At 33.0% G+C, this 26,716-nt stretch overlaps 1 protein-coding gene and 1 non-coding gene across 3 annotated transcripts; both read right to left on the bottom strand.

Moving 5' to 3' along the window:
* Positions 1 to 36: 36 nt before the first annotated feature.
* On the bottom strand, positions 37 to 25,898 carry LOC140063126 (protein mono-ADP-ribosyltransferase PARP6-like). 2 transcript variants are annotated; one of them, XM_072109575.1, is made up of 19 exons: positions 25,776 to 25,898; positions 19,869 to 20,496; positions 18,166 to 18,269; positions 17,863 to 17,923; positions 17,327 to 17,414; positions 14,742 to 14,814; positions 14,507 to 14,638; positions 13,738 to 13,878; positions 11,978 to 12,119; positions 11,571 to 11,720; positions 11,207 to 11,425; positions 10,879 to 11,024; positions 10,584 to 10,632; positions 10,204 to 10,316; positions 7,453 to 7,525; positions 7,026 to 7,142; positions 6,798 to 6,864; positions 4,683 to 4,767; positions 37 to 3,961 (listed from the first exon to the last, which is right to left on the bottom strand). In XM_072109575.1, the coding sequence occupies exons 2-19, from the start codon at positions 20,484 to 20,486 to the stop codon at positions 3,838 to 3,840; spliced, it is 2,502 nt and encodes an 833-aa protein (XP_071965676.1). In that variant the 5' UTR covers positions 20,487 to 20,496; positions 25,776 to 25,898; the 3' UTR covers positions 37 to 3,837. The 2 variants fall into 2 exon arrangements, with proteins under 2 accessions (XP_071965676.1, XP_071965677.1); XM_072109576.1 differs by lacking the exon at positions 13,738 to 13,878.
* Trnad-auc (transfer RNA aspartic acid (anticodon AUC)) lies at positions 7,732 to 7,803 on the bottom strand. Its single transcript has one exon. It is a non-coding gene; the product is annotated as a tRNA-Asp (tRNA).
* Positions 25,899 to 26,716: the final 818 nt, after the last annotated feature.

Genomic DNA, 26,716 nt, shown 5'->3' with positions numbered 1-26,716 from the left:
TGTACAAAACTATGTTTAAAATTATACCATATAATAATGAAAGAAACAAATTATAACAAATTATAAAATTGTTCAAATGATTGTAAAATAAAGACATATACAAAATTATGTGATGTTAACATTGTCCAATGATGAGAGTGTCCGTGTAACCCACTCAGTCATGACAAGATGCAAACATGCTTTAAAGAAATTAATTACTTATAACTAACATTTGTTGATGTTTTGAAGATACTAAATAAAAATGTTACTTAAAATGTACAGTTTGTACTATATTTATGGAGCAGTAACTACAATTCATTTAAGGCCTGTTCAGACCTACGGAGTTTCGTATTGTACGCAGCATACAACTCCATGGGTCTGAACAAGGAAGAGATTAGTGGAAACTGATGTTTCGTGCGTCACGACAGCTCAATGTCAATGAATAAGTGAATGACACTTATGATACGAAAGTCATGCATCAATGATTTTGACCTCTAACCAATAAAATTTACTCCTACATACAAGATGTTTGGCCAAATCAGTGACAATTCAGTTTGAAACGAAAACATTAGTAATAGGCAAATCTGTTTTTTTCTGTTACAACACTAATTATATTATGACATTGCTTGCGATACTAAAGCATAACTCCATGGATCTGAACATACCCTAAGGGACCATATCAAAACTATTGCTGCAGTATATTGTGTTTGCCCTTAAACTTGTTTATTATTTAGCAAGCTCTTTTGATAACTTACACATTGTATATAGCAATGATAACTGCCACCTAAGCTTCCACATTAAAACAAACTAAAACCATATGTCTTTGCGCTGGAATTATTTAGACATGATCCCTTACTAATACAAAATAAATAAACTATTTGTTGATGGATTGTAATAAAATATTTCAAAGTTAATAAACAGAAAGCTTTAAAACCCTTTCATTAAGAAACATGGTATTCTAATTCATGGTGTACAAATTAAAACTATTTAATTAGAAGTATTAAAAACAATTTTTGTAAATTATAAAATAGTGTTGGAACACATATATTGTAACATATATATATATATATAAATCCAAAGGCAAATTACTGAAAAAATGACAATGCTGTGGGTATCAGTGGCTGGATCTCAATGGAGATACAAAAAAAAAGCAAAAAGTAAATGCTAACTTTTAAAACAGCCAGAATAGTTTTCAGGCAACACTAGCCCTTCATCAATATATATAAACACATAGAACATTAATATATATATACTATTTACTTTGTCCAAGTACACTCACTTGCCCGAAAGCTCTGCTAACTTTTCTGGCTGTTTTACTTAATCGTTTTGATTTAGCTTTTCAGTTTTTTTTTGTATCTCCATTGAGTTCCCGCCAAAAATAAATCATTAAAATGTGTATAAACTAACTGAAACTCTGTTCTAATTTATTTAAAAATTTCAGAGTTAGCCTCATATTTGTTGATCTTAAAACATCTAAAATCATTTAATTACTGTAATTCATATGCTTATACTAGTAAAGTTAGGTGTGTTTCCAAAATGAAATAAATTATGGTTAAGAATTTCTCTACGTTTCGGTTATGATACAATCATTTTCTTATAGATATAGATGTATATACTGTATAACAAAATACTTTATCTTGTTTGTTACTTGCTTAAATAGTTCGGTTAAAAGATGTCATAAAATAGGGTCCCGTGTGCAATTTGTGATGACAACTTGTCTAAAAATCTGTATTGGGTCAAAATAAACTATAAAAACGTTGTTGCCCAATCTTTAACTGTAACTTTACAAGATGGCGGCCAAAATATTCAAATAGCTTATATCTTCAGAATGGCTGATGTTACAGGTTTCATTTTAATGTCAACTAATTTACAAGATATATATTTATATTCACTCTAACCCTAACCCACTTTGTACAAAAAGACTGGCATTTTTGTCCAAAAGTGAATGGAAATTATTGACATTTGAACCTGACCTCCTTCTATCTCTATAACTAGTGGTCATAGAGACATGTATTTGGTCTTAAATTCTTAGGAACATATATGTTTATATTTATTCTAATGAATAAACTCATGAATGACTCATGTTCATACCAGATTTTTCCATTTACAAAATTGCATTGCAAACCTACTTTTCTTCATCAATCATCAGACTCTTTCAATCCCCCATATTTATGCAGCTTTTAAAACTCCCCTCTTCGACAAACACTTCCATTCTTTATAGTGAATTACATTGAAAACTTGCGAACCTTACATAAAATGTTAAAACATGTAATTTCATTCCTCCCTGATTTACTTTGTCATCTAGTTAGATGGTCACATAACTGAAAACACCTGAAAGTTATATACTAGGCGCCAGTCTGTGTACACGAAATTGCTGGTAAACCTAATATAGTTATATGGGTTTGACAAGATGTTGGTAGTTTAGTTTATGTTTTATTTGATTGAAAATGTGTTATTTTATTGTCAAGCTCATAGATGCTTTATGCATTATGAGCTCTAATTTTCTAAATCCGAATTTTACTTTTATTTGGTTTATTTTGACCCACTAAAGATATTTAGATAAGTTGCCAACTGTCATCACAAATTGAAACATAACGAAAACATCGCATTCAAATTTAAATATTTACATTTGTTTTCATTGCTGACATGAAATTCACAAGCTCAGTTTCCATGAAATTGTTGCCATTTGTTTTCAGCATAGCTTTTGCATTTGCTAACATAATTTTCACATATTTAATTTTTAATGTTTTTTGTACCGTATAATGCCAAACCCCAAACGGGATGTGATTTTATGTTCTAGTGGGTGGGTGCTTATTCCTGCTGTGTTATACAGGTATTTCTTAAACTGTTAAGTAAATGTACCGTTACCGTAGTACAAATACCTCAGTAACTTATTTATAATTGTATTATAATTATATGAATATTGTTAATAGAAACTGATTTCACTATTGATTTACTGTAAGCTAATGCTGTTTCAACTCCTACCCACACACCTGTTTAACTGGAATATTGACAATCAATATTACTGTAATAGGAATCTTTTTGCCTGTGGTTGTTTTCATCTGTTATCAACCTATAATGTTTATGCCTATCTTGGGATGTGTGTTTTTAGGTTTCTTCAACCTAGAATGTTTCTGCCTATCTTGGGATGTGTGTTTTTAGGTTACTTCAACCTAGAATGTTTGTGCCTATCTTGGGATGTGATTCTCGAGGTTGCTTTAACCTAGAATGTTTGTGCCTATCTTGGGATGTGTGTTTTTAGGTTTCTTCAACCTAGAATGTTTGTGCCTATCTTGGGATGTGTGTTTTTAGGTTGCTTCAACCTAGAATGTTTGTGCCTATCTTGGGATGCGTTTCTTGAGGTTGCTTCAACCTAGAATGTTTGTGCCTTTCTTGGGATGTGTGTTTTTAGGTTACTTCAACCTAGAATGTTTGTGCCTATCTTGGGATGTGTGTTTTTAGGTTGCTTCAACCTAGAATGTTTGTGCCTATCTTGGGATGTGTGTTTTTAGGTTTCTTCAACCTAGAATGTTTGTGCCTATCTTGGGATGTGTGTTTTTAGGTTGCTTCAACCTATAATGTTTGTGCCTATCTTGGGATGTGTGTTTTTAGGTTGCTTCAACCTAGAATGTTTGTGCCTATCTTGGGATGCGTTTCTTGAGGTTGCTTCAACCTAGAATGTTTGTGCCTATCTTGGGATGTGTGTTTTTAGGTTGCTTCAACCTAGAATGTTTGTGCCTATCTTGGGATGTGTGTTTTTAGGTTTCTTCAACCTAGAATGTTTGTGCCTATCTTGGGATGGGTTTTTTAGGTTGCATTAACCTAGAATGTTTTGCCTGTGTTTGTTTTCATCCGTTATCAACCTATAATGTTTTTGCCCGTTTTGGGATGTGTTTTAACTTGAGTTGCTATTAGAATCTCTTTGGAATATCGTTCTTGTGATGTGTCCACTGTCAGATCACCAACCTTTCCATCTTCATATCTAAACAAGATAAAAAATGTATCATATTATATCAGTTAAGTATTGAATAAAATAGTAAGTTGCATTTTCAATTCACAGCATCCGATTGGTTAGTCGCTGATCTATAGTTATTGCCATGCCCTCGAACTATAGACCGGCTAAACTGCGCATGTCTGTTTCCTCTATCTTCTTTAATACAATCGGATCCACACGCTCTAGCCTAGTCTACAATGATTAACTTGTGTATGAGCTGACATAGAGGATTTAGTAAGTTTAGCAGCCAGTTAAAATATGAAGAAACAAATAAAGTATGATTTGGGAATATTTATTGCATATCTAGCAGCGACGAATTATCAAATGTATTTTCTGTTTGCTTCTTCGTAGCGAAACTGTGCCAGTAACTAGGCCTACTCCAACCAAGGCCATGTTTGCATTCGCTTCAGCCTAGCCAGCCAAATTAAGTGGTACGGTATAAAAAACAAATATTTACTGGGCACGGTGATCACGAGACATACTATATCCCTCGAATTCGTCTCGGAATATAGTATAGTCTCCAGATCACCTTGGGCTATATTTTTAACCATGCCCCTCAGCCCAGTAAATATTTGTATATTATAACACACTTGTATTCTTGCCATTTTATTGGTTAATTCGTATCACATGTTCAGTATTTGTTCTACTAAATGGTAAAGGTGATATTTTATTGTATTTTTGTTGCAACGCGAGAAAAAAAACAACTTACACAAAGAAGAATCTCGTACACACATAATCCGGGTTCGTACACACCCATATATTGCCATTTTTCTTCAGGTCCCTGGAATTGATCACTAAAATTTAAACATTTAACTTTGTTAATTATAATAAAAATAGATGATGTTCTCGTTTTTACTCGCGTACCCTCTAGTACGTGCCCACGCATGGTTCTCGAATATACAAACATAACTGGAATTTATGAAAGTGAATTTATACTGGGAGACTGAAAGAATGGAATGTTCCATTTATCGCCAATCTTTATTTTTATATACATATCTATATATTAATGCTACTAAATTGGTTGCGTAATTTTAGGTATCTCCTACAAAACCACTGAATGGTACATGCTCACATTTGGCACACTGGTGCTTCTTGGGCCGATAAGAAAACTTTCCTGAATTTTAAGGATAAACATCTCAGCAGCCATGTTTCGCGAGTTGTCACGTCACGTAACTATGCAACCTTCTTTGTTGTGTGTACCACAATGGCTGCATCTACAAATACCATGCAGATCTACAAATACCATGCAGATCTGGCAAAGTAAAACAGTGTTTAGTCTCGGTAGCAGCCGGCCAACCACATCGAATAAGTTTTAATTAATTATACCTATCCTTGGAACATAATGAATTCCACAAATAACGACTAGCAAAGATAGCTGTGGCCAAGCTCAGTAAAGTCGAGTTCAAATTTGCGAAATGTACAAGTAATAAATATCACCGCTTAAAGATGTATAGTCCCCCTGAAAAAATATTTAGATATAACTAGTTGGTGTTTTTTGTCTGTACACAGATTAAGCATAAAAGCGCAATACTTGATGGGATAGACTGAGGGTACTGGCGGTAACACGAACCGATATCCCAACTCTTTTATTTCAAGAGGTATTGGCTTTTTCAATAGAAGATATGTTTGTTAGTTATATTCTTTTGTCTTTATTTAATTCTGTTTTTATATTTATTGAGAGAGAAAGCTAAGAAATTTCCAAATTTATAGATGAATAAAGCGATGTCTATGTCAATGTATGAATTAAGTTATAGAATAATAAAACTACAGCTGCTTATGGACACAAAAAGTGCACAACTTGAAATTAAATGATGCGCTCGGACACAAACTTTTAAATTTTGGGTGTATTTTTCGTTGAAATTTTGTGGAAATACGATTTGTGTTATTTGTTATTTTACATCAATTGTTTTTTATATTTTGCATTTTTTGCGTGAGGTTTGGTATCCCTTTTGCTACTTTTGATTACATTACATTGTGTTCTAGTTTTGATTTTTTGGTTTAAACGGTGATACGGATAATTTACACATATCATGGATTCGAACTCGAACGTACTAAGCATTGATATCAATGGCCATGACGTTTTACTCACTGAGCCAAACCGTGATTTACAAAAATCATTCTGTTCAAAGGATAGGTGTAATTAAAACTTCAAAAACGTGATTATTCAATACGGTTGACTGACTTCCGGAGACTAAACACTGTTTTAATTTGGCGGCGCGGCATGGTATTTGTAGATCCGGGCATGGTGGTACACAACATAGGAGGTTGCGTAGTTGATACGTGACGTAACAACTCACGAAACATGTCAAATTACTGTTATTTTTTGCCCTTTTTTTTAGTATTTATCTTTAAAATTAAGGAAAGTAATATAGCCTATCGTGTAATCAGGACCGAAAGTATGAACCAACTTTATATACCATCGAGTAAAACTTATTTTACTTATTTACTGAAATTTGCCATTGCGTTGATTTATATACAGATAACAAGAAAGGTTATACAGATGGTGAGGATTCATTAAACCTATATTTAGTACATTAGTATTTTTACCATTATTATTACAATTTTAATATTAAAATATTATAAATACAGGCCGTGTTTCCGCAGCCACAAACAATGTTATCTGCTAATTCTTTAACCAATAAAGTGCGCATGATCAGTCATTACCAAACAACCAGATGTCCAAACACAACACAATCGTATTTATACGATAATTATCCGATTTTAGTGAGATAATTAACGGTTAAACCCTGTTTCCATAGGCAGTTGATTGGTTAATTATCGGTTAATTTTTGGCTGCGGAAACATGTCCACAGACAGTACTTACCTTCACATAGTGCTATACAGGTAAGATTTTTACTTTTTAAAAATCTACAATCAGACTTCTTGTTTGTCTGGAAATAATCAATGTTCTGAATATCAATATATGAGTGTACTGTATTCTATAAACACCCAATACATTTATAAAATCATTAAATAACAGATTTTAACATTTTTTTAATAGACAAAAAACAACCAACATAAATTAGTTGTAACTGTATTTCTTTGTACTCACCACATGTATTGTCCTATTTGGGTCTCTATGATATCCATGACCCATTCCAGAATATCCAAACGAAACACTGGAATGAGGACTGAGGTAAATACCCTGGCCATATGCAGCACCATGCAGCTGTAATAAAAACCACTGGATGTATTAAGCAAACAAGTTTGACAAAATAAGTGTGATGTGCCCAAATATGGTAGTGATGTGTCCAAATATGGTAGCGATATGACATCATCGTGTCCATATATGGGCACATCACATTTTTAAAAATGTTGATAGCATTAGATGTATTAGCATACTTTGTTTCCATTCATGAATACAATAATCAGAAACCTTTAATATGCCTTGTTGTGTATGCATGATTGTGCAATTGTCTTTGGAAGTAAAACAAAAATGTATTACATTAACTGATTATCTGTCATACAGTATGTCTTACTTGATATTTAGTTCCTGATGCATTGATGAGACCTTTGCGTAAAATGGAATGCCAGTTTTCTATATGAGAGCCACTGAATAATTTAAAAATAAAAATGATATATCAAACCACACTTAAAATATAACTAAGAAGTAGTTTATTTTTTATTATATATATATATATATATATAAACACAAGAGGCAAAGAACATTAATTCCAAACCGCCTGGTGATATACTGAAATTTAATTAATTAATGTGAAACGATAAAGATGAGGAAATCTGTGAGAATGAGAAAAAGTCGCCCCAACCGAGACTCGAACTCGGACCGCCTGCTTGATATGCAGATGTCCTAACCATTAGACCACTGGGGCTTTCATGGTATTGTTCGAACTCGATTGGATAACGACTCTTTAACATTCTCGGCGTGGTACGGCGGAACAGCACTAGTCCTCAGTTGTACGCACGCGCAACAGAGATCAAATTGATACGCCCTCATCTTTCAGTATTTTTATTCACGAGGCGGGATCTCCGAAGAGATACTTTTATATATATAAACACAAGAGGCAAAGAACATTAATTCCAAACCGCCCGGTGATATACTGAAATTTAATTAATTAATTTGAAACGATAAAGATGAGGAAATCTGTGAGAATGAGAAAAAGTCGCCCCAACCGAGACTCGAACTCGGACTCCCTGCTTGATATGCAGATGTCGTAACCATTAGACCACTGGGGCTTTCATGGTATTGTTCGAACTCGATTGGATAACGACTCTTTAACATTCTCGGCGTGGTACGGCGGAACAGCACTAGTCCTCAATTGTACGCACGCGCAACAGAGATCAAATTGATACGCCCTCATCTTTCAGTATTTTTATTCACGAGGCGGGATCTCCGAAGAGATACTTTTATATATATAAACACAAGAGGCAAAGAACATTAATTCCAAACCGCCCGGTGATATACTGAAATTTAATTAATTAATTTGAAACGATAACGATGAGGAAATCTGTGAGAATGAGAAAAAGTCGCCCCAACCGAGACTCGAACTCGGACCGCCTGCTTGATATGCAGATGTCCTAACCATTAGACCACTGGGGCTTTCATGGTATTGTTCGAACTCGATTGGATAACGACTCTTTAACATTCTCGGCGTGGTACGGCGGAACAGCACTTAGTCCTCAGTTGTACGCACGCGCAACAGAGATCAAATTGATACGCTCTCATCTTTCAGTATTTTTATTCACGAGGCGGGATCTCCGAAGAGATACTTTTATATATATAAACACAAGAGGCAAAGAACATTAATTCCAAACCGCCCGGTGATATACTGAAATTTAAAGATGTATTGTCCCTTTGACTAATTCCAAAAAAATAAAAAATAAAAGATTTCGAAAAAAGGTGGGTCATTTTGAAGTATCATAATAGTTATTAACTATCACCAAAAATTTTTCGAAAAAAAAAAAAAATTTAACTGAAATACAGACGTTTTTTTGTTAAAAAAATAACTTTGACTTCCAGTCAAAGTATTCAATCAAAACATATCCCATAATGTAACGCACTTGTTTGGCTACTCTGTATGCATAATCATAAAACTTCCTCATGATCTGTGTGAAAATACCTTCTTAACCGTGACGAGTTGTAAACAATCCTAATTTAGCATATGCATAATGCGTACTCATGTTTTGAAATCTTTGTTTACTTTCGCTCGTGACGATTTTCCAGATGAAATGTAATTAAACTAATTTACCTGTTAATTACGTAAACTTGTTGTTTTTGGCTCGAATTTTCGACTTAAAGTGAATAACTTTAATATTACTTTGATATGGCCACTTTAAATTTAGAATATTTTGACTTTCATTTTTTTGTGTTTCAAGGGACAATACATCTTTAATTAATTAATTTGAAACGATAAAGATGAGGAAATCTGTGAGAATGAGAAAAAGTCGCCCCAACCGAGACTCGAACTCGGACCGCCTGCTTGATATGCAGATGTCCTAACCATTAGACCACTGGGGCTTTCATGGTATTGTTCGAACTCGATTGGATAACGACTCTTTAACATTCTCGGCGTGGTACGGCGGAACAGCACTAGTCCTCAGTTGTATGCACGCGCAACAGAGATCAAATTGATACGCCCTCATCTTTCAGTATTTTTATTCACGAGGCGGGATCTCCGAAGAGATACTTTTATATATATAAACAAATCAGGCACAGAACAGTAATTCTAAACCGCCCGATGATATACTGAAATTTCATTAATTAATTTGAAACAATAACGATATATATATATATATTATCGTTCAAATTAATTAATTAAATTTCAGTATATCACCGGGCGGTTTAGAATTAGTGTTCTTTGCCTACTGTGTTTATATATATATATATATAAACAAATCAGGCACAGAACAGTAACTCTAAACAGCCCAATGATATACTGAAATTTAATTAATTAATTTGAAACGATAAAGATGAGGAAATCTGTGAGAATGAGAAAAAGTCGCTCCAACCGAGACTCGAACTCGGACCGTTTGCTTGATATGCAGTTGTCCTAACCTTTAGACATTTTCTTATCTATTTTGTGGCTTTGGAGCAATGGTCAATCATCTAAATAACCATAATAAATAAACGTATTCAATATCTGATGTGGGAGCTAATTTTTACACTACAGGGGTGGGGCTAACTAAGCCTGGATATAACCTGTAAATTAATAAAACTATAATAATACTTGTGATTATGTTAAATTGGTGCAAACATGGTCATAACAACTTACTGAAAGGCAAAGATACTACCATGCTCCAGCTTAGCCTTTGAGAAGATGATCTCCTTAGAAGGTGGACTCGTCATTAATAAAAACTGATGAGGTGTGTGCATGAATTTGATTTGCTGATGAAATAAAAACATTTAGGATTTAAATAAACGATGATGTCACATTATAGTAAAGTTTCTGAAGTATGGTGTTTGGATGTAATTTGCTGATGAAACAAAAGACGATGACACATATAATAGTAAAGAGGTTAAAACATGGAGTTTGGATTTGATTTGCTAATGGAAGAGAAACAAGGTGATATTTTAATAGTAAAATAGAGTATGGATATTATTAATGTGATAGTTAATTAAAAACCATTCTGTATTATAATGATGTGAACTTACCCTTGAGTCTGGTAATTTTACTATATGGGACCTGTTACTGGATACAATCCTGTTAATATAAAGAAAAATATTAAATTTGGGTAAAATACTACTTATTTGTTTAGATTGTAGTTGCTCAGGTAGTATTGGAGTACCTGGGTAGATTTCTACTCCATTCTGTAAACCTCAAATGAAACTTGGATTAAAAGCATGTTTATCCATCCTGTAAATGGTGAGTTACTTGCTGTTACTCTAGATAGTAATGAAATATTTTTGTAAAACATATTTTAACTAATATTCTATCAGATTGCATTACCATTGCAGTAATGGATATGAGTTTGGATCCTTTATATCCATTCGTTTCTTCATGTTAGCAGGATCTCCAGTGGCAAGCATCTCACGGATTGATATAAAACTTTCTAATGACTTTTCAATCTTTTGAAATCCTGCACAATCTTTTTTCTAAAAAATGAAAAAAATATGAGTCATGCATGAGATGATGGACATTTGTCCATATATGGGTACATCACATTTTTTTTACACCTAAAGTCTGATAGTGTAGACTTTAGGGGGTCTGTTAACGTAACTTGACACAGGAGTAAACATTTATGTGTTCCTCTTTTGAAATACTGATATTAATTTACCTTTGGAGAGAAAGCAAATTCCTTCGGGTTAGTAGGATCAACAACCATTGGATAAGGATCAAGAATCAGACTTTTTCTTTTGGATTTCACAGCTGATGAAACCATGGCAACAAGCAGATCAACAACTTCAGCACCCATTGCAATGTCTTCAGCTGCATTGCGCATCACACCGAGAGTTTGGAATGCAAATACGCATAGTTCACGTTCGCATACTGCAGGCTAGGAATGAAACAAATATATTTTTATCTTTACATGAGGATTCAGAGTTATTTTATTTTAATTCTTTTCAACCATAATAATAAAAAAACTCAAATCATTTAGAATAGACAATAGTTCTTATTTATTACTGTACAAAATAGACTACCTTTAACATGTAACCATTTTGGAAGATGTGTGGTTCATCACATACGACACAGTACTCATTTAGGGATGAGATTCTGTTGCGTAGGTAAGAGTATACTTGGTGTAGAAATCCATGGCAGAGGCTTGGTACTGTTTTAGCTGTTTTTCCAGCCTATAAATATAAACATTTATATCAAAAAGTTTCAAGATTAGTACAATATACTGTCTCAAAACCAGTGTTTGATATTTCAGAAAATCTGAATGCATTTTAAAAGTGACAACATTTGCAACATTTTAATTTAAAAAATAAATATGGTAAATTATTTTGTATACAGTAGATTCCATTTTCCATAATCTCATGCTCTGTCATCTAGTCTATACCCTCTAGTTATTATTTTATCTCTGTAACAACAAGATACAAACGCTCACCTCTGTCAATGTTGGTAAGAGATGCAATTCATCAGGATTTAAATGTTCTATGGGATTACTTTTTGAACTTGATTTTTGTCGGAAAAGTGTTTTAAGGCTCTTTTTTCTTGGAATGAACTCTTCTCCCTGGAAGCTCTGACACCTAGAAAATATTTTAATAATAATAATCAAACCTTATGATTCTGTCAGGATCTTTATTTATTTATTTATTCTTTCCTTAGCACTATTTTGTCCGTGAATTATCTTGATATCAGTTTCATCTAGCTAAGTCAATTTTGCAGAGTATATTCCTTATAGCCAGGAATCAATGTAGTTATGTTTTCACGGTGCGCAATCAAACATTACGCGGTCTACGCGCGATTTAACGTAATCACGTTTGTAATCATATCTTCACAAGCCTGAATCACTTTTAAACAAAACTTGGTACTCATAAATTTCAGGTCATATTTCATCATATGGCAATAAAATTACGTGCGTAGCGCATATAACGCATGCGTACGCGCGCTTAAAATGTTCAAAATTGTTAGAATTTATTTTTGATGAAATTAGAGTACGTTTCTGGCAATTTTAAGCGTTTAAAAAATTGCCATGAGTGCGCAGATTTTTGCATGCGCACTGCGCGTCAAACGTTAATGCGCACTGTTTTTGTCCGATTACTGTTGTATAACCTTTCTTTAATAATATAATCATATTTTATTCACTTTTCAACGCGAAACAGCGTTATACGAGCACGTCAAAAGTGACAGACTACGCACGTGTAAGTTGACAAAATGGTGAAAATATGCTAAATTTTAAAATTAATATATATCGTTAGAATGCTCAGGAACACCTATTTTTTATTTCATTTTCTTGAAGTGTATGTATCATATGTATGATTTATTATGAAATTAAGAGAACAAAAGTTGATTAAGTCATCAATAATGGCATATTAAATTTAAAAAAATTAATTTCGACAATCAAACAAAGTATAACATTTTCTTAGGCCGAATTAACAAACTTAACATTATATGTCATCATAGTAAAACATTATAATTCATTGCGGTATGTTTAATCTATCTGCACCAAAGTGGTTACTGCATAGTAAATACACGGAGGAACCTTTCCATAACTTTTAGTCAGTTGTGTATGGCTCGGTGGTCTTTGCTCGTGTCTATAGCATTCAAGGTACCGAGTTCGAGTCTCACCTTGGGAAACGAAACGAAACAAGATTTTTTTTACTATCCGTATTGTTTGTTCAATTGCATTTCTTAGTGTATAGATTACCGTATACACATGATCGGCTATTGTATTTGCAGTAGCATATTATAAATAACTAAAGATTCTGAGAAATCAATCAATCAATATATCTTAAATCAATCAATTATATTTATTTACATCAATGCATATAACCTTTAATTCGTCGTAGTGACGAATTAAATCTAGTTTTGTAATTAATATTATAAAATCAAGAGACTTTATTTAAAAGCAGCAGAAGCTGAATGCATTGTATTATATACATTATATCAAAAACATAGAAAAATATGTACAGTATGTATAACAAATATGGGCAGCACACAAATATCAAAACACAGTACAATATCATAGCAATAAAAACATTTTAAAATGCCAGACGATTGAAAGCACAGAAATTAAACACCAAAAAAATTCCCAAGAATGCGCTAAGCTTATGACACAAATAACATAAAGTAATTGGTAGATTTTATTTGAAGTAAAATGTTTTTAAAGTAGTTTAAAATGTGCGCCAAAAAAGAAAAACCTACCTTGCCGGATTAGACTGTACAAAGGCTATTGCAGTTGCTACGTCTCCCTCGCTCATTGTAAGTGCATTTTTAGCCATTGTACGACTAAAACCTAACTCCATAATTTGAGATAAAGCAGCATCATCAACAGAAACAGAAAGACTAACAAAAAGAATAGCCACGGTAGTTCATTATTGCAACAAAAAAAAAAAGAAAAATTAAAAGTTGAAATAGTAATGATAAGTGATAAGCATTAGTATTTATGCTATATTATGCTTTAAAGATTATAGATATACAGTATTATAATATTGAGGTTTGCATTATCAAAAGTGATTCCTAAAAAGTTTAAACTTGAAGAAGTATAGTGCTTCAACATGCAACCCTTTAAACAATATTATATCTACTAATTTTGCTATTATTATTTAGAAAACAGATGCAATATTGGACAGTACAATTGTATTAATAAGAAATCATTCATTGTTAGCACACGACACAAAGAATACAAAGAAATCCACGACCACAACATATTTCCTGTAGGAAAAAGGTAATGCATAGGAAAATATATACTGCATGTTTTATGCAAATTGATTAAATAATGGTTTGTTTTTTCATACGCATCCAAAGCCTAAGTATAATGGATCATGTCCACATTATTATACTGCAGCTACTGCAGTAACTCCATTTTTTATAATAATCTATATTTCTTTGTTACTATACTAATATTATTGGTTTGTTTTTAACTCTGTTGTTTGTGATGATCTCTAGCTAAATGTGTGAGTAAATAAACTACCTGTTTTTGAACTTTTTAGTGCCTGAGGATTCAGTTAATTTTGGTGTTGTTGATGCTAATGGCATCTGCTTGGATTCCACATATGAGTTGCTGTAAAGCTTCCAATGTTTAGATACAAAACATTCAGTTATTCTATACAAAAAAATAAGTAATATTAAGGAGTATAGTCAACCAACACATAACAATAAAATTAATGAAGAAAAGGCTATCTTGAGGTTGTAAAATTGTAACTTACTTTCTAACTTGAACACATATTCCAACTTGTTTTTCTCTTGTTGAAGGCTGAAAAACGGTAACTTTTGAAATATCTATAAAAACACATTTTGCAAAAATTGAATATATAACATCACTCGCATTCATGTTCATCCATTATATTAGACATAAACTTAAGCATATAGGATGTTTAACAAAAATATACAGTATTAATAATATAATTTTTTTTATACAGAGATTGTAATCCTTGCTAAAAAAACTAAAGTCCACAACATTTTTCGAATAATTAATTTAAACCCCTTCTTTGGTACACCACTACTACTATTCAAGGGACACACATTCCCATGAAACAAACGTGGGGAAATGTTTTTGCACTATGCCCAACTGCTTGCTATACATGGGACACCATATTAAGGGGACAATTTGATAGGTCCCTTCAATCTTAATCGGTCTAGTTTTAAACTATGTGTACCACAAATCAAATTCTTTATTATCCAAATTTATTTTTTATTTCAACAATAGCACAACACATTAATTAGTATTTTATAAATATTTTAAAGTTTTAACATTTTATAAAGTATTCAAATATAAGCATACTTTTTATTATTTTTTTCACTTCACTTTTAATGTATTTTAAATTGTCATTATGGACAAATAAATAAAATTGAATATGATATAGGGGTTTAAACTGTACTATAAATAATTATCAAGATTTGTTTTAAACAAACACATGGCTGTTATTAAATAATGAGTCTATTCTTGGCACAAAATAACTAATACAACAGTTGTGACATTAATCTGATAATGTATAATTCCAATAAAATAGAGATTGGGCAAATTCATGTTTACAGTATATGCATGTTAAATTATTTGTTTTATTTGAATTTGTTATTAATATGAAACTAATGTTAAGATGTATGACTATTAAACTTTACATTGTATAATGTTTAATATTATTTCCTTGTGCGATCATAAAACAGGGCAACTTCCTGCTGTTGTTTCTAGGCATGTTATTTAGCATACAAAGTGTAAAGCTGATAACTTCCTATAATAGAAAGCCAACCAAATATTGTAAACACTGAGGTGCTTTTTTCACAGAATAAATAGATTTTAGTAAACTTTTACGACAAAATGGGGCAGGTTTTAAAGCTTTTGAAGTGTGTTTCAGATCAATAATATTTATTTATTTAAAAAAAAATTTATTTGGGTATAAAATTTACAACAAGTAGCAGCAAGGCTAAAAACGTTGCATTTACAAAACTACTGTACAATTTACTTACATAACAATAAAAAGGATGAAATAAAAATGAAATAAAAGGTACAACAATATCACTCTGTCGATTTGGCTCTATGAACTATTGTTTAGAATATTAAATATTGTAGGGATGGGTGAATTTTTAATATACAAATAATGAATGCTTATGAGTGTAATGGTACAAATAATGGCATGAGGTGAATGATGAAAGGTTATATATCAACGAGGCAACCTTTCATCATTCACCAAATGCCATTATTTGTACCATTACACGAATATAAAACATTCATTATTTATTTTATATAACATCTAAATAGATACCTGTCATTTGAATCAAATAAAAGGTAGGCCTTAGCCAAGGCCTACATTTGATTCACATTGATTAAAACCGTAACATTTTTTATTTTTTTTATTTATATGGATTTTTTTATAAATGCACCTACTGTCAACCAAACAATCCTAGGCCTAGCCTACAGTAATACTAACAGGCCTAGGCCTACTAGGCCTAGGATGAAAGACAGCAATACAAAACTTCACCAGGCTGTTTTTTCCAACGATTCCATGTCTTGTAGAGATGCTCCCATTAATTAATCAAAATCCTAAAAACGATCTAAAGTTAACTTAAATTTTGTTTGGACATAAATTAGTACATATGTATATCTGTCCAAAAATCTACTTGCATCGTGACACCAGTCATAACCATTAAGTTGTAGCTTTATACAATGGTTTATGGATCAGTAAAGTGCTATTGTAAACCAACTCACATATCTTGTATGTGAAGGTACAGTTACATTATTAAAAATGAATAGATCATTTTATAGTTCAAATAGTAAACAAGTCTGCTAAACAAATCATTCTAACAATAGGTCTTTTACAGGCTACAATACACAACAGCAGACTTGACTGAGTGCACAGCATCCTTAATCATCTTATTCCATATGAATTTCTAGTCTAGCCTGAATTTAATAAAAATAGGCTGTACCTTATAATATTACCTAGGCCTACTGTATATTGACAATGGATCATATTAATGATGACACTCCATGTTTCAAAATAAGCTATAGCTTTTTTTAAAACAACATATCCACTAATAGGCAAGAAAATCATTAATATTTTTTAAAAACATACTTCACAATATATAAATAGATTTCACCTTCTATAACAATTAACATGTACTTGCCATAGTAGCAGTGGTTATCAGATTCTAATAATAGCCATGATTTATTGCATTACAGGGTGACATGCACGCTTTATTTTAGTAATGCAACAAATGGATAAATATTAACCGAATCTTTTAAAATTATGAAGCTAATAATTTTAATTATTTGTGTTATTGGTAAAGATCAACTTACCTCCATCTAAATAACGAGAAGAAGAAAAGTTGAGACTAACAATAAGTGGTTGATCACAGAACAAGGACCACGCACTTGCTATCTCATGCTGTAAACAAAATATATCAATATAAATTAATAACACTGAGAAAATAAAATAATTTCTTTCTTCCATTTTTTTCAAATTACATGAAGTTATTCACCTGGCTGTAGGGTATATATCTGAGGTTAACAGACCACCAAAACACAGTACACAACATGCACTATCAAGGCATTTTCGGAGTACCGCATTACCAAGTATTTAGAACCGATTTATTTAAATTTGACATCATGCAACATTTGCTATTAAAAGTGATGGAAACAGTTGCTCTAGCCTATTAAACAGTGTGTAAACATCTATTTTTTCAAAATTTTCTGAGGCTCGGGAGGGCCCCCCTCCCAAACCCACCCTCACTTAGTGCTACGCACCTCGTTTGCCACTTTCGTGGCCACCCCCCCCCCCTCCCCCAGATCCTAGATCCGTCACTGTATATGTTGTAAACAATGTACAGACTTACATGAAGAAATGAAATGTCAAGCTTTAGATCAACGTCAACATCATCTAAAGATGAAAATCGCCTGAAATTGAAGATTTTATAGAGAAGGAAACCATAATTAAAGTAGTTACATTAATTTTAATCTTTAGATAGAATATTTAATAATGTATTGACCTTTAAAAAAAACATTTCTTAAACCATGCAATGAATTATAGTATTTGCACACATTAAATTCTGTCATCAGAGGATTAAATCAACTTTGTTTTAATCAATATTAAGTTTAATTTATTACTACAGTAACATTGGTAGTGATGAGTGACAAACCTGACATCTATTGCAGTGGGGCCATACCACAATTTTACAGAATGAATATCATGACCAAGAAGTGGATGTAACGTGGCTTCTTCTAATAAATTATCTCCATACGCCTACAAAATAAATAACTACATTTGTGAACAACAATTAAAAGAAACCCACAAAGTTCAAAGTTGGTTCGGAGGATGTTTTTCTTTCGCACCTGCCTTGTATTTTGACTCCAAATTTGTTAACTAACTTTATCCTGAATACCCACTTTAAAATTAGGATTTATATAAGTACTTTAAGAAGAAGAAACACTTAAAAACAAATAAATAAATCCTTTAAATTGATGATTTTACAGACGTGTTTCTTTGTATACTGTAACTCCTCCCTACGCTCAATATTTTGTTTCTATGGAGCGGCAAAAAAGCAACAAGTATAAAAACAGAAAGAAAACGAAACAAAAAACTTGTTATCATGATTTTTCAATTAAAATTTATTTTCGAGTATTTATTCCTTCGTACTGATTTTCACTAAAAATTGCGTTAAAATAGATGGACTCCACAGAGTTTTCAGCCCTCTATATAATTTTTGCTCTTTTGACGTTCCATAGAAACAAAAATATTGAACATAGGGTAGGCCTAGGCTAGTCATGTGAAATTCGCAAACAGTACTGTATGTGTGCGATAAAAACGTCTGTAAAATCATCAATTTAAAAATGTATTTGTTAGTTTTTATGTGATTCTTTTTCATAAAAGTGCTAATTCTAAGGTGTGGTATTCAGAATAAATGTTGGAGTTAAAATACAAGGCAGGGTGCGAAAGATAAATATTTGTAATCTTAGCTTTCGTGATCTTAGGTCTTAGCTTTTGTGGTCTTAGGTTTCGTGACACCCGTAAATAGAGAGGCGTTTTTACAAACTTTATGAAAAATAAAAAATGAAATAAAATGTTTTAAGATTACTAAATATAATAGGTAATATAAACTTGAATTTTATGTTCTTGTATTTTTATTCAACTTCAGAACTTTATTTTTATGCTATAGCAAAAATTATCCACCATTTTTTTTCACCTTACTAGAGTCACCAGACATGTTATTACATTAGGTTCAGGGGGTGGAAGCAGGGGGGGGGGGGTTGTTTCCCCAGTTGCCCAGGCAACACCCTTGATTTCATGCTAAATGTTTTTTTCTGTCACTAAATTAAAATTTAAATCCCATTTTATCATATTTAATAACCATTAATGTTTTAGAATTCCAGTTTTGAGCCTATATGTAAATTGACAGCGTAAAATTAACCAGCATTACAATACGGCGCATTTTTTTTCACAGTAATTTTGTATCATTTGTGTAAATTGTTTATTTTGCCGGCAACACATTTTGGCTATTTTTGCAGTAAGGAATACCTTTAAAGGCCAATTGCTTGAAATTAACTGGATATTTTGTGAAGAACTTTTGATATAGTGTGGACAACATATTTATTTCACAATATCAACTTTCAAAATGTAGACCCTGAACGTCCGAACGAAATTTATTTTCTAGGCCTTTTTTCAGCTACTAGGCCATAATCATCTTCGGATCATATATTTTTTTAAAGGCTTACAACATACAATTGGTAAATCATTATTACTGCTGTATAATCTATCTATTACATTACAACGGCAAGATAAATTTGTTCTATTGCACACATCCATACTCTGCTAGTTCACTATAAATAGTAAATTAAGACTTACATCTTCATCATTGTGATCATCACTATACTGATAGTAATCATTGCAGTCTTCACAATCATCATCCACACTACTGCTGTCACCCTCTTCAGAATCCTCCTCCTCATCAACATCGTTGATACCAGGTTCATCATCAATTTCTTCATCATTGGGGTCACTTTCATTTCCAAGTGCCGACAACTGTTCAACAATGCTATCACGTTCTTGTTCAATGCTCTGATTTACTCCGTTTTCTTCATGTTTACACATATGATGATTCATGAACCAATTGGATTCACCATTACCACATGAACTAAGTGTTCCATCCGGATAACATCCTGTTTCATCTCTAGTTCCTAATATTGCACGATCATTGTCCTGTTTATGGAGTAGTATATTACTTTCTTTCAAGCATGCACCATGGTTGAAATCATACCTAGCATCATCACCATCTACTAAGTAATGTATATCGTAAATTTTGTTTAAATGTGTGGGTTGGTGTGTTTCTTGTTCAGCTGCATTTCTCGGAAATTCATCCCTTGGTTTATAAACACTGCCATGTTCTTTTTGTTCTGCTAAAAGCAGAGGAGTTTTGCTTTCATCTTTTCCTTCATAACAGTCATGAGAAAGGTCTTCCATCATTTAATGCATTCTGAAAGAAACCCATAGTAAAATAATAGTGAAATTGTTGAATATTTTGGACAAATAATTCAGAGTCTGGCCTAGATAGACTGGAACTGCTCCGATACTATCAAGCAGTGATACGACCAGTTCTCGAATATGCCTGTGCTGTTTGGTCCCCGAGTTTATCCAAAGCACAATCTGACCAAATCGAACATGTCCAAAGAAGAGCGTGTAACATAATATGCCCCGATGGTACCTCGTATGCTGATACCCGCAGATACCTTAACATCATCACTCTATCTGAACGCCACGAGAAGTTGTCAAGAAAATTCTTTGATAAAATGAAAAAAGAAGATCATATATTACACTCTCTCTTACCTAAACCTCCCACACACAACCATCAACTCCGACGCGTTAGATCGTTCACCCTCCCCAAAGTCCGGACACAACGCACAAAAAACTTCATTACTTTCCACGGAGTTTTCAATGATTGGTGAATGATCAGTAACTGAGTTATGATAAGCAAATTGTGAACCCCTATTGGTTTGTGTTACTGGATGTACTATGATGGCCATTGAAAGACTGATTTGTGGACTATGATTTATTTTAGTATTACTTGTTTGGACTGTGTTATACTATGTGTTTACATATTTACTATTGTATTTATGTCAACTTCATCACTGCTTACTTGATGCAATAAAGGAAATAAATAAATAAAAAAAATAAATAAGAGTGTAGGCAAAGCTTGTATGTACTGCCAGTACAAATAATACTAATTTAAATTAATCTTTTAATTATTTATTAAAACAAAGCAACTGATCATTATGGTATACCAGTACAAAAGCATGCTGTTTAATCATGGCTTACTTCCTTCAAGGCACAGTATGCAGCATTAAAATGACAAAATTAAGTTTAATCAAATCTGACTTTGATTAGGCTATTTTGCAGTTTTAATAAAGTTATTCACTTCTGTAGAAAAGAAAATGAACAAAAATAATTATTTCACTTACAAAAATCGAAGAATTATTCAATATTTTTTTAAATAGGGAACAATATTATTTTTTGTAAAGTTTGTAATATAACCACATCTGAAATCATTAATGAAAAATCACACCAAGACAAATTAAAAAAATCTTTTTCCGTTTTTTAAATAACGACTCTTTCTTTTTATTTAGGCCCTAATACAAGCATTCAAACTGCAAAGATTCTGTACTTCATTTTCATTAAACAACGAAATGCCCAGACCTGGTCAGTCTAATTACCGAAAACAACCGGAAACAACCATAAACAAACCGAAAACAAAATAAATTAGATTTGAACCTGTCACTTTGAACAAATTTATAACAATATTAATAGCAATACTGTAATAACAAAAATATAAAATCATTAAATACATACATATTTTTTTTATTTCAAGAACCTTTAAAATGTGATTAAAACAAATTAAATAAAAAACATTAATGTCTTCCCAATGAAATTAAACAATGTGCTACAATTTCAGACTTTAAAGCCCAACTCATCAAACATTTGATCTCAAAATATTAAGTTGTAATTGTTTATATTGTTTATTCAATGCAGCTTATTTTTAATTGGTGTATCTCATTATAACTTTGTTTTGTTTTATTTTGACTTAATTTGTGCTACTTAGTTTTGTTATTTTTGTATTTTATAAGTAATGATGGAGTAAGAGCAGTTTTCTGTTTGGGCTCATGCCTATTACTTGCTCCTGGCAAGATGAATTGTAAAATGTACTTTATGAACTTTTGCCGAATAAATATTATTATATTATTATTATTATTAACAATTAAATAACATCATTACTAAAAGTGAGACATTTCAGGCAAAAAGGTGGACAGAATCATTCCACCAAACCTAGGCCGAATAGTCCAAGACAGAGTGAATCATCCCGGATTTGCCTGGCTAGGACCTTCAAAGGGTAGTAACAAAGTGCGAGGCAACGAGGCACGCGGGGCAGGCAAGGCAAGCAATGCAAATCAGAAATTTTAGTCCCTAAATATCATTGCTCTTTTGGAGCTCCATAGAAACAAAAATATTGAAAATTGAATACTGTAAGCAAAATTTGCGAACAGTGTGCAAGAAACACGTCTGTAAAATCATTAATTTAAGGATTTATTTGTTACGGTTTATGTGATTCTTCTTCATTAAAGTACTTATGAGACATAATTCTAAGGTGTTATTTACGCGATAAAGAATTAGTTTTCAAATTTGGAATCAAAATACAAGCGAAGGAAGATACAGTAGCGCCAGGCTTAGAAGTACGTACATGGACAACAAGGCCATATACATGGCTACAGTCGCATGCGCAAATTTGAGTTAGTGTTTACCGACCGACATAGTGAGCTATAGAGTCGCGTTTGCTTGCGACTAAAAATCGTTCATATTTTATACCTACAGTACTGTAGCCTACTACAACAAGAATAGTGTATCATTATTAATATTACACCAATTATAGTGTTATTACATCAAAATTTATTAAATTATGAACTATAATAGGGCTTTAGGAATAGGGATAAGCATATTAGTTTAATTTTAGGCCTAGTTCATTACAATTGTCGGACGCAAGTCTTTTTTACATGCCAGAATTCTCTTACAGTACAATGTTATTCTTTGCAGCATGTTATTGGATCAGCATATCAGGTACCTTTTATTCATCGCCAGTTGCTAAACTGCGGTATATGTTTTTAGATACAGTACTCGCTTACCTGTGATAGCATGTTCCAAGGATAAGCTACTAACTGCATAGTGAACGTATCGGTTGCATTAAATATAAGTACACTTTCGTTATTTATTCTAACTAAATATCTACAATGGCCAACGTGGAAAACAATGAGCCAAATACTTCTAATTTAAATATTAGCGCCGTTGAACCGAACACCTGGCTGTCGACACTCATCAAGTCATGGGTTGCAAAACCATTGCTGATATTAAATCAACATTATGCGACGCATTCACCAAGATCGTCTCCTTGGAAAAAGACATTAGCATCCTCAATCTTGAAATCACCGGTTTACAAAAAGAACTGAGGAATTTGCACGCCGATATACAGGAAAATTCTGATTTCATGGATGTTAAGCTGAAGGATATTGCTGAGGATACGCAGCAATCCACTACGGAATTTATAGAAGAGATACGCGACAAAATCGACAACCTAGAAGGACGTCAACAACGCCGTAACAATCTGAGGTTTACTGGCAATGGCATATCCGAACAAGCGGAGGATAGCGAAGGTACTGTTAATTTCCTCTCCTCATTTATTTCCAATACCACCGGCATCCAAATCGCTAATGATGATACAACGAGCCCATCGAGTTGGACCACGTAATACCACCAGGGATAAACTGAGACCAATTGTTGCATACTTTCTCAGATATTCCACTAAAGAAAGAGTACGCAAGGCAATGCATGCATGCTTATTGCTGTATTTCTTTTTTTAGATAACGTTTTACTCAGCTATTGTTAATGAATGTTAATCATCTTCACTAGGCTAGTTATACTATAGTACAGTAGGCCTAACCTTTTTTTTATTCAGGTGAACAGATGATCTTAGTTGTTGGGTCCGACAGTCTTAACTTTTGGCCTGATAGCCAAGTGTATCGCTGGTAAATCAGTTCCATTATAGCTTATAATTGAGTTCTCGGCACACAATGTTTATGTTTATAATATTTAAATGGTAGAGATTACGTGCGATTAAAAAAGATATGGTAGAAAATTATTAAATATTAGATTAATAAGGTAGCGTAAGCTAAAAAAAAACACACGTCATTTTGTCATTTGGTAACTGAATATTGTATCTTACTATTTCAATTGTTTGGAAGAGACAGAAATTAAAATTGAGTATCTTTTTTAGCCTAAATGAATTATTTTATTTTTTTATTTTATTGTGTTTACAGTTTGGTATAGCCTACTGTAGGCCTCTAGGCCCTCCTACTAAGCTTGAAAAATATAATGTTCCCTTATCCTAGGTCGGTAGGGTAATCATAATACTTACGCCGTGGTTAGGATTCCGGCACCGGAACTCAACTGCCCACCGTTAGGGAATCCGACACGCTATTGCGCATGCCCAGAGACTAGTGCCACACACCACACCTCCGAGAGTCGGAGTGTTTATAGGGATTTACTGTAGTTACTGTAGTCGTTGGGCGAGCGAGGGAGCGATGGATGAAACTTGGCCTAGGCCATACATGAATTAATAATTAAAATACGACTACGCCACGCTTTAAAATAATTATGATATTGATAAGAATCAGTATCTATCTAAGAATCGTAATGCTGTAATTTTATTACACAGAGGAAGTATGAAGTTCGGAACGGGAGAAAAACAAAATGTATATAGGACCACAATGGAAATAAGTTTGCCGTATCGGTACTTTATTGTGTTTTTATCCTATGGTTTTATTCAGAATAAAGAAACACAGGCCTGCCCAGTGTCATAACGCTTGCGTATTTCAAGAAATGAGCGTAGCATTGTGACCCCAACTTCCCAGTTCTGTATTTTCACATCTGCGCGGCAACTGCCGTCAACAAATCAACTTGTATATGATTGCATGTTATGTACAGTATAATGCGTTATATGAAATCTTTTATTTTGTACTTGAAAAATCATAAAACTAGTCATCATGTAATTATATAAATCATTATATGAAGTTTATATATGAATGAAGCAACCACTTCTTTAATTACAAAATAAATAGGCCCACTGGTCACGTCTAACTGGTAGGCCTACTTACTAGTATTAGTGGATCCCGTATTAGTAGGCATCTAGGCTTACACTAGTTCGCCGTGGCGCAGCTATTAAAAATGATCCATCGCTGTTTAGTCTGTATAGAGTCGCCGATTACCTCGCTCTGGGCATGCACAATAGCGTGTCGGATTTCCTAACGCTGGGCAGTTGAGTTCCGGTGCCGGAATCCTAACCACGGCGTAATACTTATAGGCCCTACCTACAGGCCTAAACTAAAGAATATTTTATGGTGAACAATTATAAATCCAATTCGTTTGTGTGGACCCGATCGTCTTCTCTGTATTTGTATAATGGGTCTAGGCATAGGTTTAATGGTCTAATTATATTGGGCCAAAAAAAGTCCACACAGTTGAGCCCGAACGTCCACAAAGTTGAGCCCGAATGTCCGCCCGGCCGCGTTGGTACTCGATTGTCTAGACTAGGCTAGGCCTAGGCCTAGGCCTACTCATATTCTCGTCTGGCCCCGATCGTCTGTCAATCTTTATTCACTTACTACATTATAACATGAGTGAAATACCACATAATTAATACAGTACACTACTTACATATTTTTTTAATATAGCAACAAACTAAATTCAATAGTAGATATCCTGTTTTTACCAATATTCAAGGATTTTTTTTAATACTACTACTGGTCCTGCCTGGCCTCCTTCCTGCTCGAAGTCTCGCGCTTTGTTTTGTTTTTGTGTTCTGAAAATTCTCGATTTTTTGTGTAGTTTAAATTTCCATTTCAACTTTGACATTTCTTTGCAAATTAAAATCACGTCGGGCCGCGATTTTTTTTTCAGTACGAGAGTTCCTCCATCGGTTCGTTTCGGACTCAATCGACTCTCTTCGGTATTCGGTAAAGTCAGCTCACTGATGCGTGACAACATAATACAATTTACATTTACAAACCGCGAGCTAATACTTTCACACAGGCTGTCATAATAGTAAAATGAATCTACACTAATACGAGTTTTGATGACATTAATTAATAAATATTAGGCCTACTTAGTAATTACATTAAGAACCCAATAGCATATTAAAGATATTTAGGTCGTATCAGATATTATTTTTTGAAGTTGAACGACCCTTTGTCACGAACGAAAGGCTCTTTTCTTATCGTTATGGTATTGTAGCTAGCCCATGGCTAGCCTAGCCAAGCTTGTGTAGGCCTATGGATGCAATGTATTACTTTTGAATTTAAAATGATTATGTACATTAGGAATTCCTATGCACAGTGTATGTTTTTTATACCTTTTAAAATAATATTAAATTAATATTTATATTGTAAGGTAATGGAAATTTTACGTTAACGATGTACGTATTATCCCCAATCAAGAAAAATAAAGATTTCAGACTTTTAATAATAGGCCATTTTTGGAGTTTTAATTAAAGATGTATTGTCCCTTGAAACACAAAAAATGAAGGTCAAAATATTCTAAATTTAAATTGGCCATATCAAATTAATATTAAAGTTATTCACTTTAAGTCGAAAATTTGA

This window comes from Antedon mediterranea, chromosome 11 (assembly GCF_964355755.1).
Source record: "Antedon mediterranea chromosome 11, ecAntMedi1.1, whole genome shotgun sequence".
NCBI lineage: Eukaryota > Metazoa > Echinodermata > Crinoidea > Comatulida > Antedonidae > Antedon > Antedon mediterranea.
This window is presented reverse-complemented; position numbering and strand designations above follow the sequence as displayed.